An 18,973-nucleotide genomic window follows, 5' to 3' on the forward strand; every position below is an offset into this window, starting at 1 on the left:
TATGTCACTCTGTTCAAAACACTTCAGTGGTTCTTTATTCCACTCAGATGGAAATCAGTATACTCTTACCAGTTGACATCTCTGTCCTCCTGGCTCTATTTCTAATCTGTTGTGTGTGTGTGTGTTTCCCACTAAACATTTTTTTGCTTAATCTGTTCCAGCCATTCTGGCCAGCTGTTCCTCAAGCGTATATGACATGACCGCACTGTGGGGACTTTCCATTCTTCTTCTTCAAATGCTTTCTGCTCAGATAACTGCATGGTTCCCTCCCTTGGCTTTTCAAGGCTTTACTCAGATGTCATCTTCTCAATGAAACTTGCCATGACTATCATATTTAAAATTACATTTCCCAGCCCATCCTCCCTAATCTCCAGATTTCAGATCTTCTTTACCCTACTCAGATTTTTCCAGAGTGATAGTACCTAACAACCAAATAAGTAATTTTATTTATTGTTTGCATGCCCGCTTCCCCAACACACACTCTTGTATGTAAGGGATTTATCTTTCTGCTTATTCACTGAGGTCTAGAAGAGGGCTTGCCACATAGTAGGACTCAATTACTTGTAGGGAAAACTATCCTTTAAGAACAAGGGTCTACCCTAAACTGTTAGTAGTTTTGGAGGATCGTGGTGGTGCATATAACACTGGATTATGTTCTTCCTTGTTTTACTCTTTCTGCATTTTTCTAAATTTCTAAAAATATGAAATAGTTTTTTATGAGAAGGGAAAACTTTTAAGATATATGTCAATATTACATTTAGGGGGAAAGTGTAGAAGCTATGAAATCAACTGGATGCCACTTTTCCAAATATATTCAGTTTGACTTATCTATCTCTGACTCTTATAATTTTCTGTTATTGTTGTTCTTCCAGGAACTGCTGTTCAGCCAATCTGTCTTCCCCATAGAGATGATAAATTTGAGGCAGAGATTCTTTGCATGACCAGTGGATGGTGCAAGATCTCAGAGAGTAAGCGGCATCAAAAGGATACAATAAGAGTGATTCTAGGTTTCTTTGCCCATGAGAAGCGGGAATTTTACTGGCCATGAATAATACATTTATCCTATTTTGCTTTTGTTTTTTTCCCCTGAGTTATGATCCAGTGAGAATTTCTGGTTGTCTTCCCCATAAAAATGACTACACTTAAGGCTCTACCTAAAACTTCTCCTGCTGCCCATTTTGGTCAGGTGTGTCAGAAAAAGAAAACCAGCAGTAACTATGACAAATGAAGAAGAATACAGTAAAGGGATAATCAGGAAATAGTAACAATGGTTAAGCGTCCTTGTCTTTAATATTGCGATTTTTTTTTTATATAATAAAGAATTTCACAAAATACTGCTTTATTGACTGAAGTTTTCCTTCTTGGGGAAACTTCAGCGAGGACAATGGTTGACTGACTTATCAGACTGTCTCCACAGCATCAGAATATTCAAACGTCCTACGAGAAGTAGAACTTCCCATCATGGATGACCGAATGTGTAATAGTGTGCTCAAGGGTATGAACTTTGCTCTTCTGGGAAAGACCATGATGTGTGCCAGTTTTCCTGATGAGGAAAAAGATGCCTGCCAGGTAAAAAGCATCAACCAGCCCAGTTATTCAGTATCATATAGGTGATAGTGGATTCTGCCTTTCCCCATGAGCTGCTTTTGCAGAATTACTGCTTCAAAATTCTTTTTTTGTTCATCTTTTTATCATGCTTCTTTTTGGAGAGAGGGAGGGAAGGAAGACAGGAGAGTTGGTTTCAACATTTCCAACCTAATGGAAGGAAGCAAGAGCACTTTGGCAAACTAATTAAGTCTATGTGTGAATTATTTTTCATTGCACCTTTTGTTAAACATTGTGATTTTTTTTTAAAGCCTTTAATGCCGAATGCAATGCTTGCACAAAATTTGACCAAAGAGGGCATAGCTATAGTAACTGTTGGATAAAACATGTGAATGACCTTCCGAGGCTGACACAGCAACTTACCAAGAAGACTGATCTTCACAAGACAGAGGGGAAAGGGAGACTAATTTGTGAACTCAGACATTTTAGGTTTTAGATGGAGAAGATAATACTTGGAAAGACATTAAAAAAAAAAAAAAACTGGAGGAGCAGGCAGTCTTTATTCTTCCCCAGCAAGCAGTTTAGAACTGCTGTGGGAAGCTCCCTAAAATTAGCTGTTGGAGAAAAATTTGACTTTTGTTCTGGGAAAGAGGGGTTGCGGGTAGGAGGCTATAACAGGACAGGGACCAGGAAGAGTTTGGAAGGGAAGAGATAGAAATTTAGAATTATGCCACTTTCTAAATTGGAACACAGGTAGACTAAGAGTGCTTTATCCTATCTGCATCCTTGAGAGAAAATCCTTTTTTGGATTAAGCCCTCAAACAATTCTGTGCCTTTTGAAGAGGGTTTAATCTGACACAGGATTGACACGTGTTCTCAAAGCAGCACATGATTATGAAGGATTATTAAAGAAAGGATCCTAAAATCATGGGTTCGGGGCACCTGGGTGGCTCAGTCGGTTAAGCGGCTGCCTTCGGCTCAGGTGATGATCACAGGGTCCTGGGATCGAGCCCCGAGTCGGGCTCCTTGCTCAGCGGGAAGCCTGCTTCTTCCTCTCCCTCTGCCTGCCACTCTGCCTGCTCGTGCTCTCTCTCTCTCTCTCTCTCTCTCTCTCTCTCTCTCTCTCTCTCTCTCTCTCTCTCTCTGTCAAATGAATAAATAAAATCTTAAAAAAATAAAATCATGGGTTCTTTCTCCTCTAGTCTGAGAGCGAACAGTCCTTTACATGTAGCCTCTGGGACAAAGTTAGCCTTCTGTTCTTTTCTCAGAGCCTTCAGCTGTTGCATGAACTTGGGGACTCTATTCGCTGGTGCTGTAGGCTTAGATATGACCCAGTCTTTCTCAGCAATTCCAGGTGACAAACTAGAGTGGAAGACTGTATCTGTAAACTTTCCCTGCTCCTTCCAGTGGTTTGGAATGTACATGGTTGTTCTCCAAACCAGTAGGGGCAAGAGAGAAATTAAGCGTTAGCTTGACAAGATTGCAGGCAGTGATTGGAAGGAAGTTACCTCTAGGCAAAAAGACTGTACCCTGAAACTAACGGTGAAGAGACAAAAAGATGGCCCTCCCAAAAATTGATGGACAGTAACCAGTGAGCATCTATGCCTCTACGGCTTCTCTCTTTGAGATGAGTACTGTTGTTTGTGGGCCTGCTACAATATTTTTAACTTGTGAGTATTTTCAAGTTTTTTTCTGTCCTATGAAAGGGAGACTCTGGAGGTCCGTTTGTTTGTAGAAGAGACAGTGGAATCTGGGTCCTTGCTGGGATAACTTCCTGGAGAGCTGGGTGGACTAGAGATTGGACTTCTTTAAGAACAAACCACAGAAGGGCATCACTGGGCATATTCTCCAAGGTGTTTGAGTTGATGGATTTTATCACTCAGAACATATTCACAGGTAGGTGTAATTTCTGTGAATTCACCCTTTCATTCTAAATCAAAAATTGATCATGCTTATTTCAAGGGTAGTTACTCTGATAGGTTGCACATATAATAGAATTAGGCTCTAAAAGCACAAATATGTCGATTTTCAATTCCTAATCCAATGTATATGAACTTAAATCTCTAAGTTCATGAGAACTGGTATCTTTCAATTTAACTTGAACTAAACTTGGACATAACCTGGATCTTCAAGTTTATGTTCATATAGATTTTTATGAGATGTGGGTCATTTTTTTGAATTTATAAGATTTAAAAAATAACCATTGAGAAAGGACTCTTTCTTCATTTATCCAGTTGACATATCTTTTTCCTCTACACTAGTTCAGAGCACTAAAAATACATTTCTCCTCTCCCATTTCTCCCATTCACCTTTGTTAATTTTACTTGGCAACAGTGGGGACAATAAGGGAGGCTTTGGAGAGTTATTTTTGTTTTGCAGCGCTAAAATCTAGATTAGGAAAACAAATGTGGGTCAAGAGATGCCAAACCTGTCCACAAGGAACTTTCCTGTTATTTGGGAAGACAACGGAGTAAACTGACCGATGTGACGAAAGGTAAAGTGTGGATAAGCTCCAAGAGCTGTCAAAGCACCGAGGAGAGATCTGAGGAGCTCAGTCCCAAGGGACCAGAAGGTGTGCCATGCAAAGGGGCAGCATCTATGCAAGAAATGCCCAGGGGGCAGCCTCTGCGGAGTAGAGAGGTGTGAGGATACATAACTTACAAGAACAAGCAGTTTAGTACAAGAACCAGATTTTTTCAAGGCCAGGACCCAGAGCATCAGAACCTAGTGTTCTCTCCATCCCACCAGCACTCCCTCACTGTAGTCCACGATCAGCCACCTCGCTGATGATTCGAGAAGCACCACCATGACTGGTTCAGCTGAACACCAGAGCTACCTCTGACTAGAGCAGGCTCACCACTCACTCTCATTTGGGCATCAGAGTGAAAGTGTTCTGTTCATTGTCATTACTGCACAGGGAAATTCTCTCCTGGTAGCTATTCTTTTCAGTTTTCATCACCTGGAAGAGAAGGTTAAAAAGATTAACAAGCCCTGAACAAAGGTTAATGATAACCATATTTTAAGAAGGCAATGAAATCATCCAGTAACAGTTAATTTCACAGTCAAATGAATAGCAGAATGTGACAATTTATTTAAATAACACTTAACCTCGTCTTTCTAAGCTTCTCATCCCATAAATTGCTTATTTTTTTCTAGCTTTCAACAATTAAAATGTGACACTGGAATCTGAAGTTTCTGAGTGCATGATAGAGACTTGCCACATCATTGCTAAAATTTGTGTGCTTTTACTTTAGCATTTTTCTACACAGGTATTTTATTACAACCCAGGATATTCTAGTGAGAGATGGAGGAAAAAGCCATATTACTTCTATATGCTATAAATTTGAAACCTCAACATGACTCATGATTTTGAAAACTGGATAAAGAAATGTTAAATCTGAAGAATTTAGATAAAGAAAAGAACATTATGATTTAGAAATTTGCTCAGTGAAGTCTGAGGTCATAGCATCTAAAAACATGCATTCCCATAAATGTAAATTATATAAATTACACAGCTTCAATCTGACTGTGTACCATAGGTCTTGAAATTCTGTTCATAGCTGAGGTAAATAATCAGCTTTTTCCTACATTTTGAAAGCTTGTAGATCTCAGGGAACAGTGTTATTTGGAGAAAAGGGGAAGATTCATTACCCCCATTCCAAAGAGGACAGCTGTTCTCATAATTGGTATGTATCCAAGGTAGGAATGATTCTTGGGTTCCCCCCAAAATCTTTAAGAGCCATTTTTTGGCAATTTTATCTAGTATCTCAATTTCTCAACCTGATTAACATAAAAGTCTATATGTTTCATCTGATATTTTCTGGTTGGCAAGTATTTGCTGACTGATATTTCTGATATCCACTAATACAAACCGTCAACACGAGTAGTATTAAGACTGGGGCTTGCCTGAATTGGTGTATTCAAATATCCAACATTAACGGCATCTGGTAGTGAGATTGTTATGGGAATTTAGTGATTAATCCTTTCCTACTTATTTCTGTAATAATGGTAATATTTTGTTAAGTGTTGCCTAGAAGATGGAAAATAACTTCAGTGTCTTTAAATTTTTTCTACGTAACCTGTCCCCTCTATGGCTAAAGATATCTTTAAGCTTTAGAAATAAGTTTTGCAAGTACTTCACTTCCTCAACTGTTGTAAATTAACTTTAAATCTTGTATGAGCATTGAAAGATATGCAAAGGTTAGATCACAGTTCTGTGAGTTTATAATCTGGAAAGAAGAAAGAGCTGGATAAAAAGAACTATACTGTAAAACATGATCAAATAAGCTTTATGATCCACACTACCCAGGTGTAAGGTGGTATTATGGAAAATGCAGAGACTAATTCCAATTGCAGTGGTTTGTCCAGTGTGTGTGTGTTCATACATAGTATGGTTGAGAGAGAAGGGGTAGGAATGCGTTAGTGAAGGGGGCGGTATTGAAACGAGGCATTGGGGGACAGTTACAGTTTTGTAGCTCATGAAGTTTTTTGTAGCTCTAGTACCTAGGAGATTTCAACAGATCATGCCAGGCAGAGGGAATTATGTGCAAGCAATGTCAGGGAGGTGGAGATTATTACAGTTTTTTGGACAATGTGTATCGCAGGGGAGCTGGATAGCAATCTTAGCATAAACAGAACTAGTGTAGCAGTAGACAATGAAGATAAAAAGGCTGGTTAGGTCTTAATTGTAGAGCACCTTAAATTCCATGAGAAGAAGCTTAGACTTTTTGCCATAGGTGATGGGAAGCTAAAATGGTGGCAAGATTATAATTTATAAAATGAATGTATCATGACTGTAAATACTTGTTATAAGTATAGAGAGGGAATGATATGGCTTAATTGAAGCCCATATTTAAATGGCTTAAAAGTCTAAGTTGACTTTCTGTGCATCAACCTACTAATAATATAATACCAATTAGGCCTTTGCCATCTTTTCTTAAACTTTTAGAAAAATAGCATCTAGAGTGAGAGTGAGAGTCCTATTTTATTAGCGTCCTGGGCAGGGGTAGTCGGGAGGGGTCTCCAGGTACAGTCTTTAAAGAGGGACATTGATAAGCTTGAAATTATCTGAAGGATAATGGCTAAGATGGGGAGAAATTTGAAACAATATCTTGGGAGATATGGTAGAAGGAATCAGGAGTGGTTCTGATTCAAAGACTTGAGACGAGGAAAGAACTTAATCTGAGGAGCCACTACAGATATTAGGAGGAAGCAGATTTCAACCCAAATAAAGTAGTTTCTAACTTGAGAGATCTCTGAGACTTACTGGCCTTCCTCAGGAGTAATGAATTTCCTTTATAAGTAGGTATTTGAGAAGAGCATGGATGGCTATGGGTGAAGTTCTAGAAAGCATTGATACATTAGGTTAAGAGATTGCAGATGGCAGCCAGTTTACCCTCAAACACAGAAAACTTGCAATTCAACTTAGACAATGAAGTATTGAAGCGATTTCTGCAAGAAAGACTTTCAAGGCAAAAGGGGTTGTTATTAGTGTTAGATATCGCAGAAGTCAAAACGAGGTCAGATAAAATGCCATTGGATATGGCAGTTCAAAATTTAGCGGCTAATTCAGTAGGATTGTAGGATCAGGAGCTATGTTCATAATTGGCTAAGCGATTGTTGAAGAGTTGGTATCTTTCCTTCACCAAGTAGTCAAAACATTTTTATCAAAGCTTTAAGATGTGTCAGGCACTGTTTTAGGTGCTAGAAATACAGCAGTGAATGAAATGCACAAAAATACTTCCTTTGTGGGGCAAGGTGGAAAATGGAGAAGGGGGTAATACGAATCATGTTATAAATAAAAGTAAGTGGTAAGGGCTATGCAGAAAAACACAGGGATAGTTGTGCAATATTAGAGAAGGTCGTTAGGGAAAACCTCACTAGAAAGATGATATTTGAACAAAGACTTGAAGAAGATGAGGGAGGGAATCATATGGGTCACCTTGGGAAGGAACATTCTTTGCAGAAGGAATGGCATGTTTGAGGGAGGAAAACTTTTGGTATGTTTGAGGAACAGTTGGATCAGAGTGCTAGAGTTAAGTGAGGGGGGGTACATGGTCGTGGTTGGCATGATCAAACTTACAGGACATAAGGTCATTGGATTTTACAGTAAGATGTGTAGCCATTGGAGGATGTTGAGCAGATGAGGAACATGATCTGACACAGTTAAAAAGGATCACTTTGGCTGTTGTTTTGAAAATAGACATTAGATAGGAAAGACCAAGAGCTGAAAGACTAGTTACTGCAATAGTCCAAGGAAGCATGGTGGCTTGGGACCAGGTTTGTAATAGTAGAGGTAGTGAAAAGTGGTAGATCCACAGGATTTGATAGTGAGTTGAAAATGTGCGTTATAAGAGAGAGAACGTTATGATTAACGTGAAGGTTTTTGACCTGTTGGAGGGATGGAGCTGCCATTGTTTTCGATGAGAAAGACAGTTAACAGTGAAGGGAAAGAGGAAGATGGGGCTGTGGTTTTGGGTAGTAGGACAGGTTTTGAGAGAAGCAGGGTTTTTTTGTTTTGTTTGGGGGAGGGATGGGTTAGGCTTAACTGTGCTTATGAGGAGAAGAGAGAGGGAGATGAGTCAAGAGAAATGTATAAATACATGAAGGAAGTTTCATGAGAACACAACAAATAAAGAAGGTTTAGCTTTGAAAAAAAATGAATAACTTTCCTGGGAAAACAACAAAAAAATTTCAGGTTACTTATAGGAAAGTTAAATAAATTTACACTAGATATCTTCTTAGTACTTATAAGGTTTTAGTTGCTTTGAGTTTAGAGGATGAAGTTGAGATTAAGTAGTTAAGATTTGTAATCGCATGTAAGGGCTAAAAATGAGTCAACAAGAGATGAATAAGAAGACTTTCAGCAACTTTACAACACAGTATTAGCATGAGTTTATACTGTATTTCAGTACATCTAGAACAAACTGGTTGTAGAATTCATTGTTATTTTATGTATTAATAAAGAAATAGAAAATACCCAAGATTAGGAGATTTCCATATAAAGAGAGGACAGCAAAGGCTCTACCTTCAGTGTAAGGCTAAACAAGGCATAGGCCCACCCACATGAAAAGTTACATGCCTCAACTTTGACACTGGGTGTAGGGAGGGGTAAAAATCTTCTCTGAGAATTTGAATCACAGACTAATACTTATGCAGGTCTGTTGTCCAAAATGTCCACCACCAGTATAGTCTGAAACACCTCATGCAGAAAAATTAAGTAGCATGCAGTTGATAGTGCTCCTAGGTGACTGACCAAAGATAATTTCTTTCTGGAAGAATTGTTTCCATCTCAGTCTAACAGAACTGTAAGACTCCATTGTAAGATCCTTCTGATTTTTAGAATGTTCAAATGTGGGGGAAAAATGTGCTTTAGAAATGTAATAAGATATGGAGTCAATTTGCATACTTAGTGATTTCTCCATTATGCTAAGCAGCCTTGAGAATGGTAGAAGGATTAATTCCAGATGGAGTTAATTAAAGGTAAGGTAGAAACAGATAATGTGAAGCAGAAGCAAAGAGTTATAGTTTCTCCAAGCTTATCTTTATTCTGCTAGGCGGTACCTAAATTCTCAGACATGGCAGATACACAACACTCAGGTGGTCTCCCTCTTTCCAGGCCCATGAGAGACATTGCATTTCTTAGAGCCTAGAACAGTGCCTGGCATATAATAATGCTCAATAAATATTTGAATGGGTAAATCTATGCTTATTTTTGGTCCCCCTCTCTCACTTAGCTTGACTAGACCTCAGAATCCTTTTTAACACAGCAATCACTAACAATAAATCAGGTGATTTGAAATCTGTTTTCTATCTCTGAGGTAGAGGTTTTGAAGTAGAAAATTGGATGAACAGGAGAAAGTACTTGCCTTTGAAGCCATAAAACCCAAAGTGTATTTCCTACTATGTGTGAGGTGTGATCAGTCTTTTAATATCACAACAGTTTTCTTATTTGGAGGAGGGGGAGTACTTTCTCCCTGCCCACTTCAGAGGGGTATAATGAATCTCAAGAACGATGATAGGTGTGGAGTGCCTTCTCAGTTGAAGTGCCTAAAAAAAAAAGTGAGCTTTATAATCTAGACAGCTTATTGCTTTCTAAATTGAAGTGCTTAAAGAGTGATTTTTAATAATATTTTAGGCAGCCTTTTTTTACATCAATGTTCAAGATGATGGACTTGAAAAAGCAAAGCAGGGAGTTTCTGGTTAGGGAGGAGATATTTAGTAAGAATTATTGCGTTTGGTCTTTAGAAACTGGGCATTAGGAAGTTGATAACTCCTGCGGTCCTGAACAGTATTCTTTGAGGGCAGTGAGAGTGTTAACAGGTCTAAGGTGGTTGATAAAGACTGTCAAGTTTTAGAAGTTTGTTCTGATGTGTTAGATTCCAGGCACGATTGCTTTGCACTCAGATGAATGTGAGACTTGGAAGACACTAAGGATTTATGGTCTGCTGGGCTTTCTTTTCTTTAATAATACGAATTCATGAAGGAAAATAAAGGTAGAGGATTATGTGTTAAATTATGTAAGACTACTTTCAGGCTGTTTAGACAGGTTTCCAAGGATGTTAATAAAAGGTCACAGCTGACCTTACCAGGAGTTAGAGAGATGACATGGCAACCGCAGGCCCCGTGACCCAGGCTGACCTTGGAGGATGTGATTGGTTAGAGTTAACATATGCAGCATAGTCAATCCATAATTCATGATCCATAATTCAACTTCTGGGTGAACATTATGAATTTTCAATTAGACTATTAACTTAAAACAAAGAGATGAATCTTGGGTTTTTCGATGTATAGATCAAAATTCTAGCATTTTATAACTGAATTAAAGTTAAAGGGTGGTTTCTGGTGATTCTCTGACCCCTTTATTTGTTGGATAAATGCCAGCAATTTGAGCATAAACAAATTATTCTCACATAAGGATTTCCATTGCCTTTTATCTCCTAATAGCCTTTAAAATTTTGTTATTGGTGAGTTATGAGCTAAAGCCCAGATACTGGATCTTATTTGTCACACTCGACTGTGCCATTTATCATGCTTTCTCCACCTTCCTCTATCTAGCTAGCTTATGTATGTGGAGAATAATGGTACCAGAAGATAAAATTATCCTGATAAAATTTACAAGCTTGGACGTACAAAATCAAGTTGGATGTGACCATGACTATATATCTTTACAATCAAGCAGTGGAGTGCTTATTAGTACGTATGTTACATTTATTTTTACTTGTCATGTTAGAGTATGTAAACAACCAAAGATGTGCAGAGGGACCTGAAGTTAGATTTCTGCCCCTAGGACATCTTCCGTACCGTCCCTTTCTGGAAGGGGTTGGGTGCGTGTCGTAGGAGAGGAACCAATGACCGGCATATGTACTGAGCTTTCTCTATTCCCTTCTCAAGTTCAATAACATTGATCTCATGACTCTCCGAAACTTCCTTTCAAGGCAATGTCTACTTTTTTGTTTTTTTATCACAAAAGTGGGTGCATGTTTGCCAAATTTGGTAAAGACAGATGAGTGAATGGCAGAAAATGTAAACTGTTAATAACCCTGCCACCTACAGATAAGTGCTGTTGCCATTCTGAGGTGCTGTGTGTTCATTTACATGTATTAACTGCACACACTGAACTTCACATTGTTTTATAATCTTTTCTCTCATGACAGTAGATCATTTCAGGTCATTTATGGATTACCTCTTATAAACTGTAAGCATAATTAATAACTTTAATTGAAACATGTTAAGCATCTTGATAGAGAGTCTCTAGAGCTGATATAGACCTTGGTCTCTAGCATAGGCCAGTGATAAGGAAAATTATCTCTTCACAAATTGACAGGATGCTATAGATAAGGTATTGTGCTAAGGGTCATAATATTCATTGACTAAATGATTTCACACTTCAGGCCTGTCTGTTTTGTTCACTGATAGATTACCAATATCTAGAACACCAATATCTAGAACAGTGCCTGGCAATACCAAGCACTAAAATATTTATTAAATGCATGACTAAATATTATTCTGTAGACCAATAACTAAAAACCCAATTGCTTAGCACAGTCACCTAAGCAAGCTTTTAAAATCCAGTTCCTCAGATGTGGGGTCTTGGGAGTTGACATTTTTATAAAGCTCATCTGGTATTTCCGAATTACTTCTGTTGGCTGTTGCAAGCCATTGGAGGGAGGTGTTTGTTCTTCATTATTTCAGTTGGATGGGTCATTAGTTTCATCTTCTTTGCTGTAGGCATCTGTGGCATCCCTCCATTTAGTCTCCAGTGGCTTTCCAGAAGAATTGTAGAGGGCGAAGAAGCCTGCCCCCACTGCTGGCCATGGCAGGTGGGTGTGAGGTTTCTAGGTAGTCACCAGTGTGGAGGGGCCATCCTCAACCCCACTTGGATTCTGACTGCATGCAGCCCACTGTGTGCAATCGTGAGTGAAACTGATGATATTTTAATAATGTAGTTTACACATGTATTTATAGACCGTGCCTAGCATATAAGTATAATTGTCTAACTACTAAAGTCATCCGGAATAATTTTAAAGCAGGAATCTTGCAGTGATTTTCTACATAGCAATCTAGCCTCTACTTAAACAATGTCAGCGTGGAAATTGTTAATCAAACCTTGAAATTGCTCATCCCATTTATGGCAATCTCTGATTATTATGTTGGTTACAAGTCTGCTTCTCTGTAGCAGAAAGCTATTGTTCTAAATTTACTGGCGTTCCAGAACACAAGAACTAAGTCTGTTTCTTCTTTCACATACAGTGCTTCCTATACCTGAAGACCTCTCTCACATTGTCCTTTAATTTCATCTTTAAGCTAAATGCTCACCGTTATATTGTTTGTCAGTAATTCCAGATGCCTCACCATGCAGTGCAACTTCCCATGGATTAATTTAGTGTTGTCTTTCTTAAAATGTGGTTCACAACCGTGGAGAGCACAATAGAATAATCTACCACCTTCATCACCAGACTACTAGTGAACTAAAATTTTGGTTAACTTTTTCAGTGTTTTCAAATTATGAATTATGCCATGATATGAAAAAATGTACATAATATATGTAGTCTAAAGAATAGTGAAGGTACATATGTATCCCTGCCATTCAGTTTAGGAAGAATCTTTACACTTAAGACCCTTTTAGTGCCCCTACCAAGAGGTAGACACTATGTAAATTTTGTATTTATGATGCCTTTCCTTTTTTTTATTTTAACATCTCTGAATCCCTAAAACAAGCATATTGTTTGATGTTTCTTGGTTTTGATAATGTAAAAGAATGGTAGTTTATATTTTTTGTGTCTTGCTTTTATCCTCATGTTATATAGATAAACCACATGACTGTGTGTAACTGTAATTAACTCATTTTCAGTCCAGACTACCTAAGTCAGTCACCTGTTGGTGAGTCCTGGATGCTGTTTTTTTTTATTTTTTGTTTTTTAACTCCTCAGATGATTCCAAAGTACAGCCATGATCAAGAACCACTTCCTGTCTATCTGACTCCAACTGGACCACTGCTGTGCTTGCTCATAGTGGACCAGCCCCGTTCTTCAAGCACACTACACTTGCTCCTGTCTCCAGATGTTGTTGTGGTTGCTGTTGCCTTTGCCAGTCAGGATACCATATTACATTTCGTCAGCATGTCACATTAAGGCTCCTCTTGGCTCTGAGTATCACAGACTTGCCTTGTTTTTGATGATCTTCCCAGTTTTGAGGAGTACTCATCTGTTATTTTGTAGAAGGTCCCTCAATTGGAGTTTGTCTGATATTTCCTCGTGGTTTTACTGGGATTATGGTTTCGGAGGAGGAAAACCGCATCGGTAATATGCCATTCTTATTATATCATTTTAAGGTTATGTGTTATCAACATGACTTATCACTGATGATGTTAACCTTGAGTACTGGCTGAGGTGGTATTTGCCAAGTGTCTCCATCATAAAGTTACATTTTCCTCCTTTCCACACTTACCCTTTCGAAGCAAGTCACTTAGTGTGGACAACACTTGAGACGTTGGGTATAAGCTCCACCTCCTTGAGTGGAGAGTATTTATATAAATTGTTGGAAATTTTCCTGTATGGGAGATATGTCTCTTCTCTATTTGTCAAATAATTTGTTTATATCAGTATGGACTCGGGGATATTTATTTTAAAATACTACATAATACTACGTAAAATACTAACATTCTGTTGCTCAAATTGTTACAGGTTTGACCAGTGTCTGCTCTTTCAGTGTCTTTTGTGTGTGTCCATTTGTGACACTAAAGAATGATCCAGGTTTATCTTACATGTTCTCTGCTCAGTCCTGGAATCAGTCATCTCTCCAATGAGCCCTGGTTTATTTTATTGGAGAATGGTATGAGAAATTAAGATCTCAGTGGCTGGTGTACTAGTTGCTCCCAGGGTGTTACTGTACTAGGTCCTCTCAGCGGACAGAACTAGAAAATATAGCCATGCACATGAATCCATTTTATAAACCTTCTTTCTGTATCTACATTAAGCTTAACATGAGTTCATGTGGATGTTTCCAACTCAATCTAATACCATGTCATTCACTCTAGGCCTTCCCTCCCTTGGAGATGCCCACTTTATAGTAATTCTGTCAGAATTCATTTTTATGTATCATGGAAAAGAAGCCTCAATAGTAGCTGATTAATTAGTAAAAAATAATGTATTGGAGAAGACAAATATTAGTAATGAAGCTTGAGGCACAGAAGAAGTTTTGGCAGATTCCCTTGTCAAATAGAATCGTCTATTCTTAAGGTGGATATTCAACTTGATGAGTCAGTTGAGATTATTAAATACAGTCAGCCGTAAAAGTTTGTGAACCATTTAAGTTGACCACAAAAGGAATTTGTATGCAATTTCATCAGTGATTTCTTGATTTCTTTAAAAAAAAAAAAAGATTTTTATGGGGTACCCGGGTGGCTCAGTCATTTAAGCATCTGTCTTTGTCTCAGGTCATGATCTCAGGGTCCTGGGATAGAGCCCCACGTCAGGCTCCCTGCTCAGTGGAGAGTCTGCTTCTCCCTCTCCCTCTGCCTCTCCCCCTGCTTGTGCTCCCTCACTTTCTCTGTCAAATAAATAAATAAAAATCTTAAAAAAAATAAAAGATTTTTATAATAGTAATGCTTGTGGGAATACGCAGTTAAGAAAGTTATCAAGAAAAATCTAAACTGTCTCCATTTCATGAATCCATTCCTCCTCTTTAGAAGTGATCAATATTAAGAATGTCTTAATTATCAGATTTTCCACTAACATTTAAGCACACAGGCATATATAGTATTTTTATATACCACATATTTTTTAATGATTTTTTTTTGCACAAGACATTGTGCTTTCTCTTTACAGTGATATGGAAAATGTCTTTGGGACCCATTTTTTAACTCTTCTTTGTAGTTGCCTAACTTCTTTCACCAAAAGAAATGTCTTTTTGAAGCCATTCCTTGCAGCGTATGACTCTTTACACCAGAAGTGTTTGATAGGCCAGAGTAACAAAAGCAGGATGTTCCACTCATGCCCTGCCTTTGTGGGGACTCTGCAACTCCTTCCTTCATGGACTTGTTTCTCCTGGCCTCTTCTTCATTGACCTGGTAGACATCAGGGCTCCATCCTCCATTGAAAGGGCCTTCCGCATATCCAAATCCATTGATAAGGGAAGTTCGCCATGTGGGATAAGCCAGCTAGGGAGACATGCGAGGTCTGGGAGCTGAGGTAGACATCATTTTTGCTGAAGGTGACTAGGTGCCAGGCTATCTGACCTTGTTGGGTAGCACTCCAAAGATGTAAAGGATAACCAACAGCAACATTGTGCCACCTCCCATGACTTGCCTGGCACTGGTTGCTCTTAATATTAGTTCTCAAACTTTAGCATATACCAGAATCACCTGGAAGTTTTCTGAATCTGTAAGTCTGACATGGGGCCTGAGGATTTTGTGTTTGTGTTCAGTTCCCAGGTAATGTTGTCCCAAATTTAGGGAAAACTGGTGTTGTTCTTTTGCTGTTCCACATTGGTCTTTGTGCTCATTTGGGATTTTTAACTCCCTTCAGAGGACTAAATTCACTTTGCAGTTATATGTTGGAATCTTTGTCTCAAACCCAATTTTTTTCAATTTCAGCTACTTTTTTCCTGTAGTTCAGCAGTGATCCTTTCTTCTCCCAAACAGAAGTGTCCCATGTTGGATGTCCCATTGTTGGATGGGGGATAAGACCCTAAGGATATAAGAAATGAAACTTGGTTGTGAGCAAGGGGCCAGATAGAATGGAGAAACCTACCACTTGCTACTTTGAGCTATCATCCCACTATTGGAAAAACTCGGGCTTTGTTGCCTCATAACATGTGTGTTGCTCTGTCATATGCTTTTTACACAGTGCTCTCTACCAGATTAAAGGATATTTGATGACTGTGCACCTACAATTTCACTAAAGTTATGATCTGCCTTATCAACTCTACCATGATTTTTATTATTTCAATTTATTGTGCACACCATCCTCTATATAAAGGAGTAGAGTGGCTTTAAGAAATAAGTTTCTTTACTACCAAGTAATAATTTAGAGGGTGACTTTGAAAATAAAGTTTAATCCTTCTGTTAGAGTGCATGGCAGATAATAACAGCAATAATGGCTACCATTACGGAGTCATTACCATCTGCAAGGTACTTGCCAAGTAGTTTACCTGAGTAGGCTCCCTTAATAAAGGCATATTGAAACACATGAATAAGTCAGAGTCCTCACGCAAGGAATTGAAATGAGCATGGTTACGACTAAAGAGAAGAAGCCTACATGTATTAAGAAACTTCTATGAATAAAGTGCACTGAAAAATATTTTCAGTAACTTTATTTTTTCTAAGGAAACAGGTTTGAAAAATTAAAGAATCTTCAAGCTGAGGAGACAGAATATCTCTGACAATTGAAGGGACTCTTTCCTCAGATATTTCTTCAGCTGGAAATCTTGATGTGGCAGATTAATGGATGTTGATTTCAGTTTTTTTTTTTAAACATCCATTTGAAGTACATCAAAAGTGTGCAAATCTCAGGTTTATAGTTAGAAGAATTTGCACACAGGGAGTACCCCTGGAACCAGTGCCCACATCATGAAATGAAATAGTGCCAACACCCAGCAGCCTCCTTATGCTTCTTGCAATCATCAGCTCCCCCCAACTCCCAAAGTAACACCATGGGTGAATTTTACCTGTTTTGTTAACTGATACATTTTTTTTTTAAACCTCCGTTCTATTAGTTCCGGTGGTTAGATAAAAGATAACAACTTGAGATGTATTCCAGTAAGATAATGTTTGGATACTTTGAACAGTAAAACATAGGCCAGAAGCTACCTCATTTTGAATGTAGGGTTTTTTTCATATATTCTTTTTTTTAAGATTTTATTTATTTGAGAGAAAGAGAGAGAGAGAGAGAGAGGGCATGAGTTGGTGGGGGAGAGGGAGAAGGATAAGAAGTCTCCCCCCTGAGGGGGGAGCCCAATGTGGGGCTCAATCCCAGGACCCTGAGATCATAACTTGAGCTGAAGTTGGATGCTTAACTGACTGAGCCACCCAGGCGCCCCTTTTTTTCGTGTGTTCTTAACATGACTGTGAAATTAAAGTAAGCTGTACTTTTTTTTTTTCCTTCTCAACTTAAAACTAGCCTTTGGTGATATTTGGTAGGGGCTCCAAAGACATTTTATGGCCAAAAGAAGGTGGCAGGATACATAACTAAGAACTCTTCAGGTAGCTCAGGAGGTGTGTACCTTCCCAGCAAGGTGATCACACAAAGGCACCCGACAGGGGAGTGGGTAGGACATCTGGCTGAACTAAACTCAGTGCCTGTTGGTAGAGCCACATGGGGTTAGATCAAATGGTGAAAAATGTCTCTTCATGTCAAACTTTTGTCCTTGTTCTTTCTCCAGGAAAAATAATCCTCTCTTCTGGACCATTGTTGCTGGGGACCATGACAGAACCCTGAAGGAACCAACTGGGCAGGTGAGAAATGTTTCTAAGGACAATTCTGCTGGTGTTCTAAGTGTTGTCACATGCCGGGGTATGCCTTTAGCTAAAATACATAATTAAGTATTCATCTCCTAGTGCCCCTTTACACTTACTATTTATACCAACATTAAAAGATAAAATCTGAGATCACAGTTTAATCAGAGAATTAAGGGAGGTAGGTCAGGATGTGCCAATTCAGGTCTGTGTACACAGGTGCACATAGCCTGGTTTCTCCAGAACTGCCAATCCTCAGAGAGTGGTTCATGGCCTCCTGCAAATTATAAACAGGGATTGCCCTTTTAAATTCAGTACAGAGTCACCTTCGTTGCTGATGTATGGAAATATAGAGATTTAAGGTTTATTTTGGACGATTATGCAAGGAAGTAGTTTGACTCATTGACGCCATCTCGTAATTGGCTTGCTCGCCACTGATCCAGGTGAGGAGGGTAAAACGCATCGTGGCGCACGAAGACTTCGATAGACGGAGCGCTGACTCGGACATCGCCCTGATACAGCTGACCTCTCCTCTGAAGTTCAACTCCGTCGTGAGGCCGGTGTGTCTCCCACAAAGCACGGAGCCGCTCCTTTCCTCGGAGATCTGTGCTGTGACTGGATTGGGAAGCGTTAGTGAAAGTAAGCATTTTTGCTTTTGCACACACATGACGGCCAGTTGTTAATTTTGCAGATTTGGCACAGAGATGATATCCAGCGGTATCTGCTTTAGCCCTTCTGCCTTCTGAAAGCTAGAACCCATGTTTGATTTAATCAGCCTATAATTAGGGTGACTAATTATAGGTAGGTTAGATCTGGGAAGGGCCAAATCATAAGTCTTTCGTCTTTGCAAGCCATATGTTCTCTGTCTCGACTATTCAGTTCTGCTGTTATGGTGCAAATCAGCCACAGACATACGAATGTAACAGAAAGGATTGTGTTCCAGTAGGTTATTTATGAAACTTAAATTTCATATATTGTTCATGTGTCAAAAAATATTCTTTTGGATTTAAAAAACCAAGGGCGCCGGGCTGGCTCAGTTGGTTAAGTGACTGACTTCGGCTCAGGTCATGATCCCAGGGTCCTGGGATCGAGCCCCACGTCGGGCTCCCTGATCAGCGGGAGAGTCATCCCTCTCTCGCTGTGTCTCTCTCTCTGTCAAATAAATAAAATCTTAAAAAAAATAAAAAATAAAGTGTACAAACCAAACGAGTTCCCAGATTGTACTAGATAAGCCCAGGGATGGCACAGAACTGGCTCCCTGGCTGTGGTTTGCTGACCCCTGGGCTGGGTGGTAGAGTTCTTAGAGCCATAGCAGCATACTGACAGATCTGAATGGGTTCATGTTTGCGTTTTGCCTCTTTTCACTGTATAATATCATTTTCTTTTATGTTTTCCTTCTGTTTCTGTGTCCTTTATTTGGAATCTGCGAGCTTAGGGAGAGGGGAGTTTATCTTTGTGTATAGTGTACATGAT

General features: G+C 39.0%; 1 protein-coding gene across 1 annotated transcript in view; it reads left to right on the forward strand.

Moving 5' to 3' along the window:
• The window catches only part of LOC113922154 (ovochymase-1-like), a 49,218-nt gene that overhangs the window by 3,964 nt on the left and 26,281 nt on the right, over window positions 1-18,973 (forward strand). Inside the window, 7 exon segments of the mRNA XM_035729278.1 lie at window positions 873-968; window positions 1,418-1,569; window positions 3,252-3,441; window positions 10,603-10,740; window positions 11,776-11,950; window positions 17,428-17,500; window positions 17,944-18,139. Of these exon segments, the coding sequence (XP_035585171.1) occupies window positions 873-968; window positions 1,418-1,569; window positions 3,252-3,441; window positions 10,603-10,740; window positions 11,776-11,950; window positions 17,428-17,500; window positions 17,944-18,139 (1,020 nt within the window).

The sequence above is a fragment of the Zalophus californianus genome, chromosome 9, assembly GCF_009762305.2.
Source record: "Zalophus californianus isolate mZalCal1 chromosome 9, mZalCal1.pri.v2, whole genome shotgun sequence".
NCBI classification, from domain to species: domain Eukaryota; kingdom Metazoa; phylum Chordata; class Mammalia; order Carnivora; family Otariidae; genus Zalophus; species Zalophus californianus.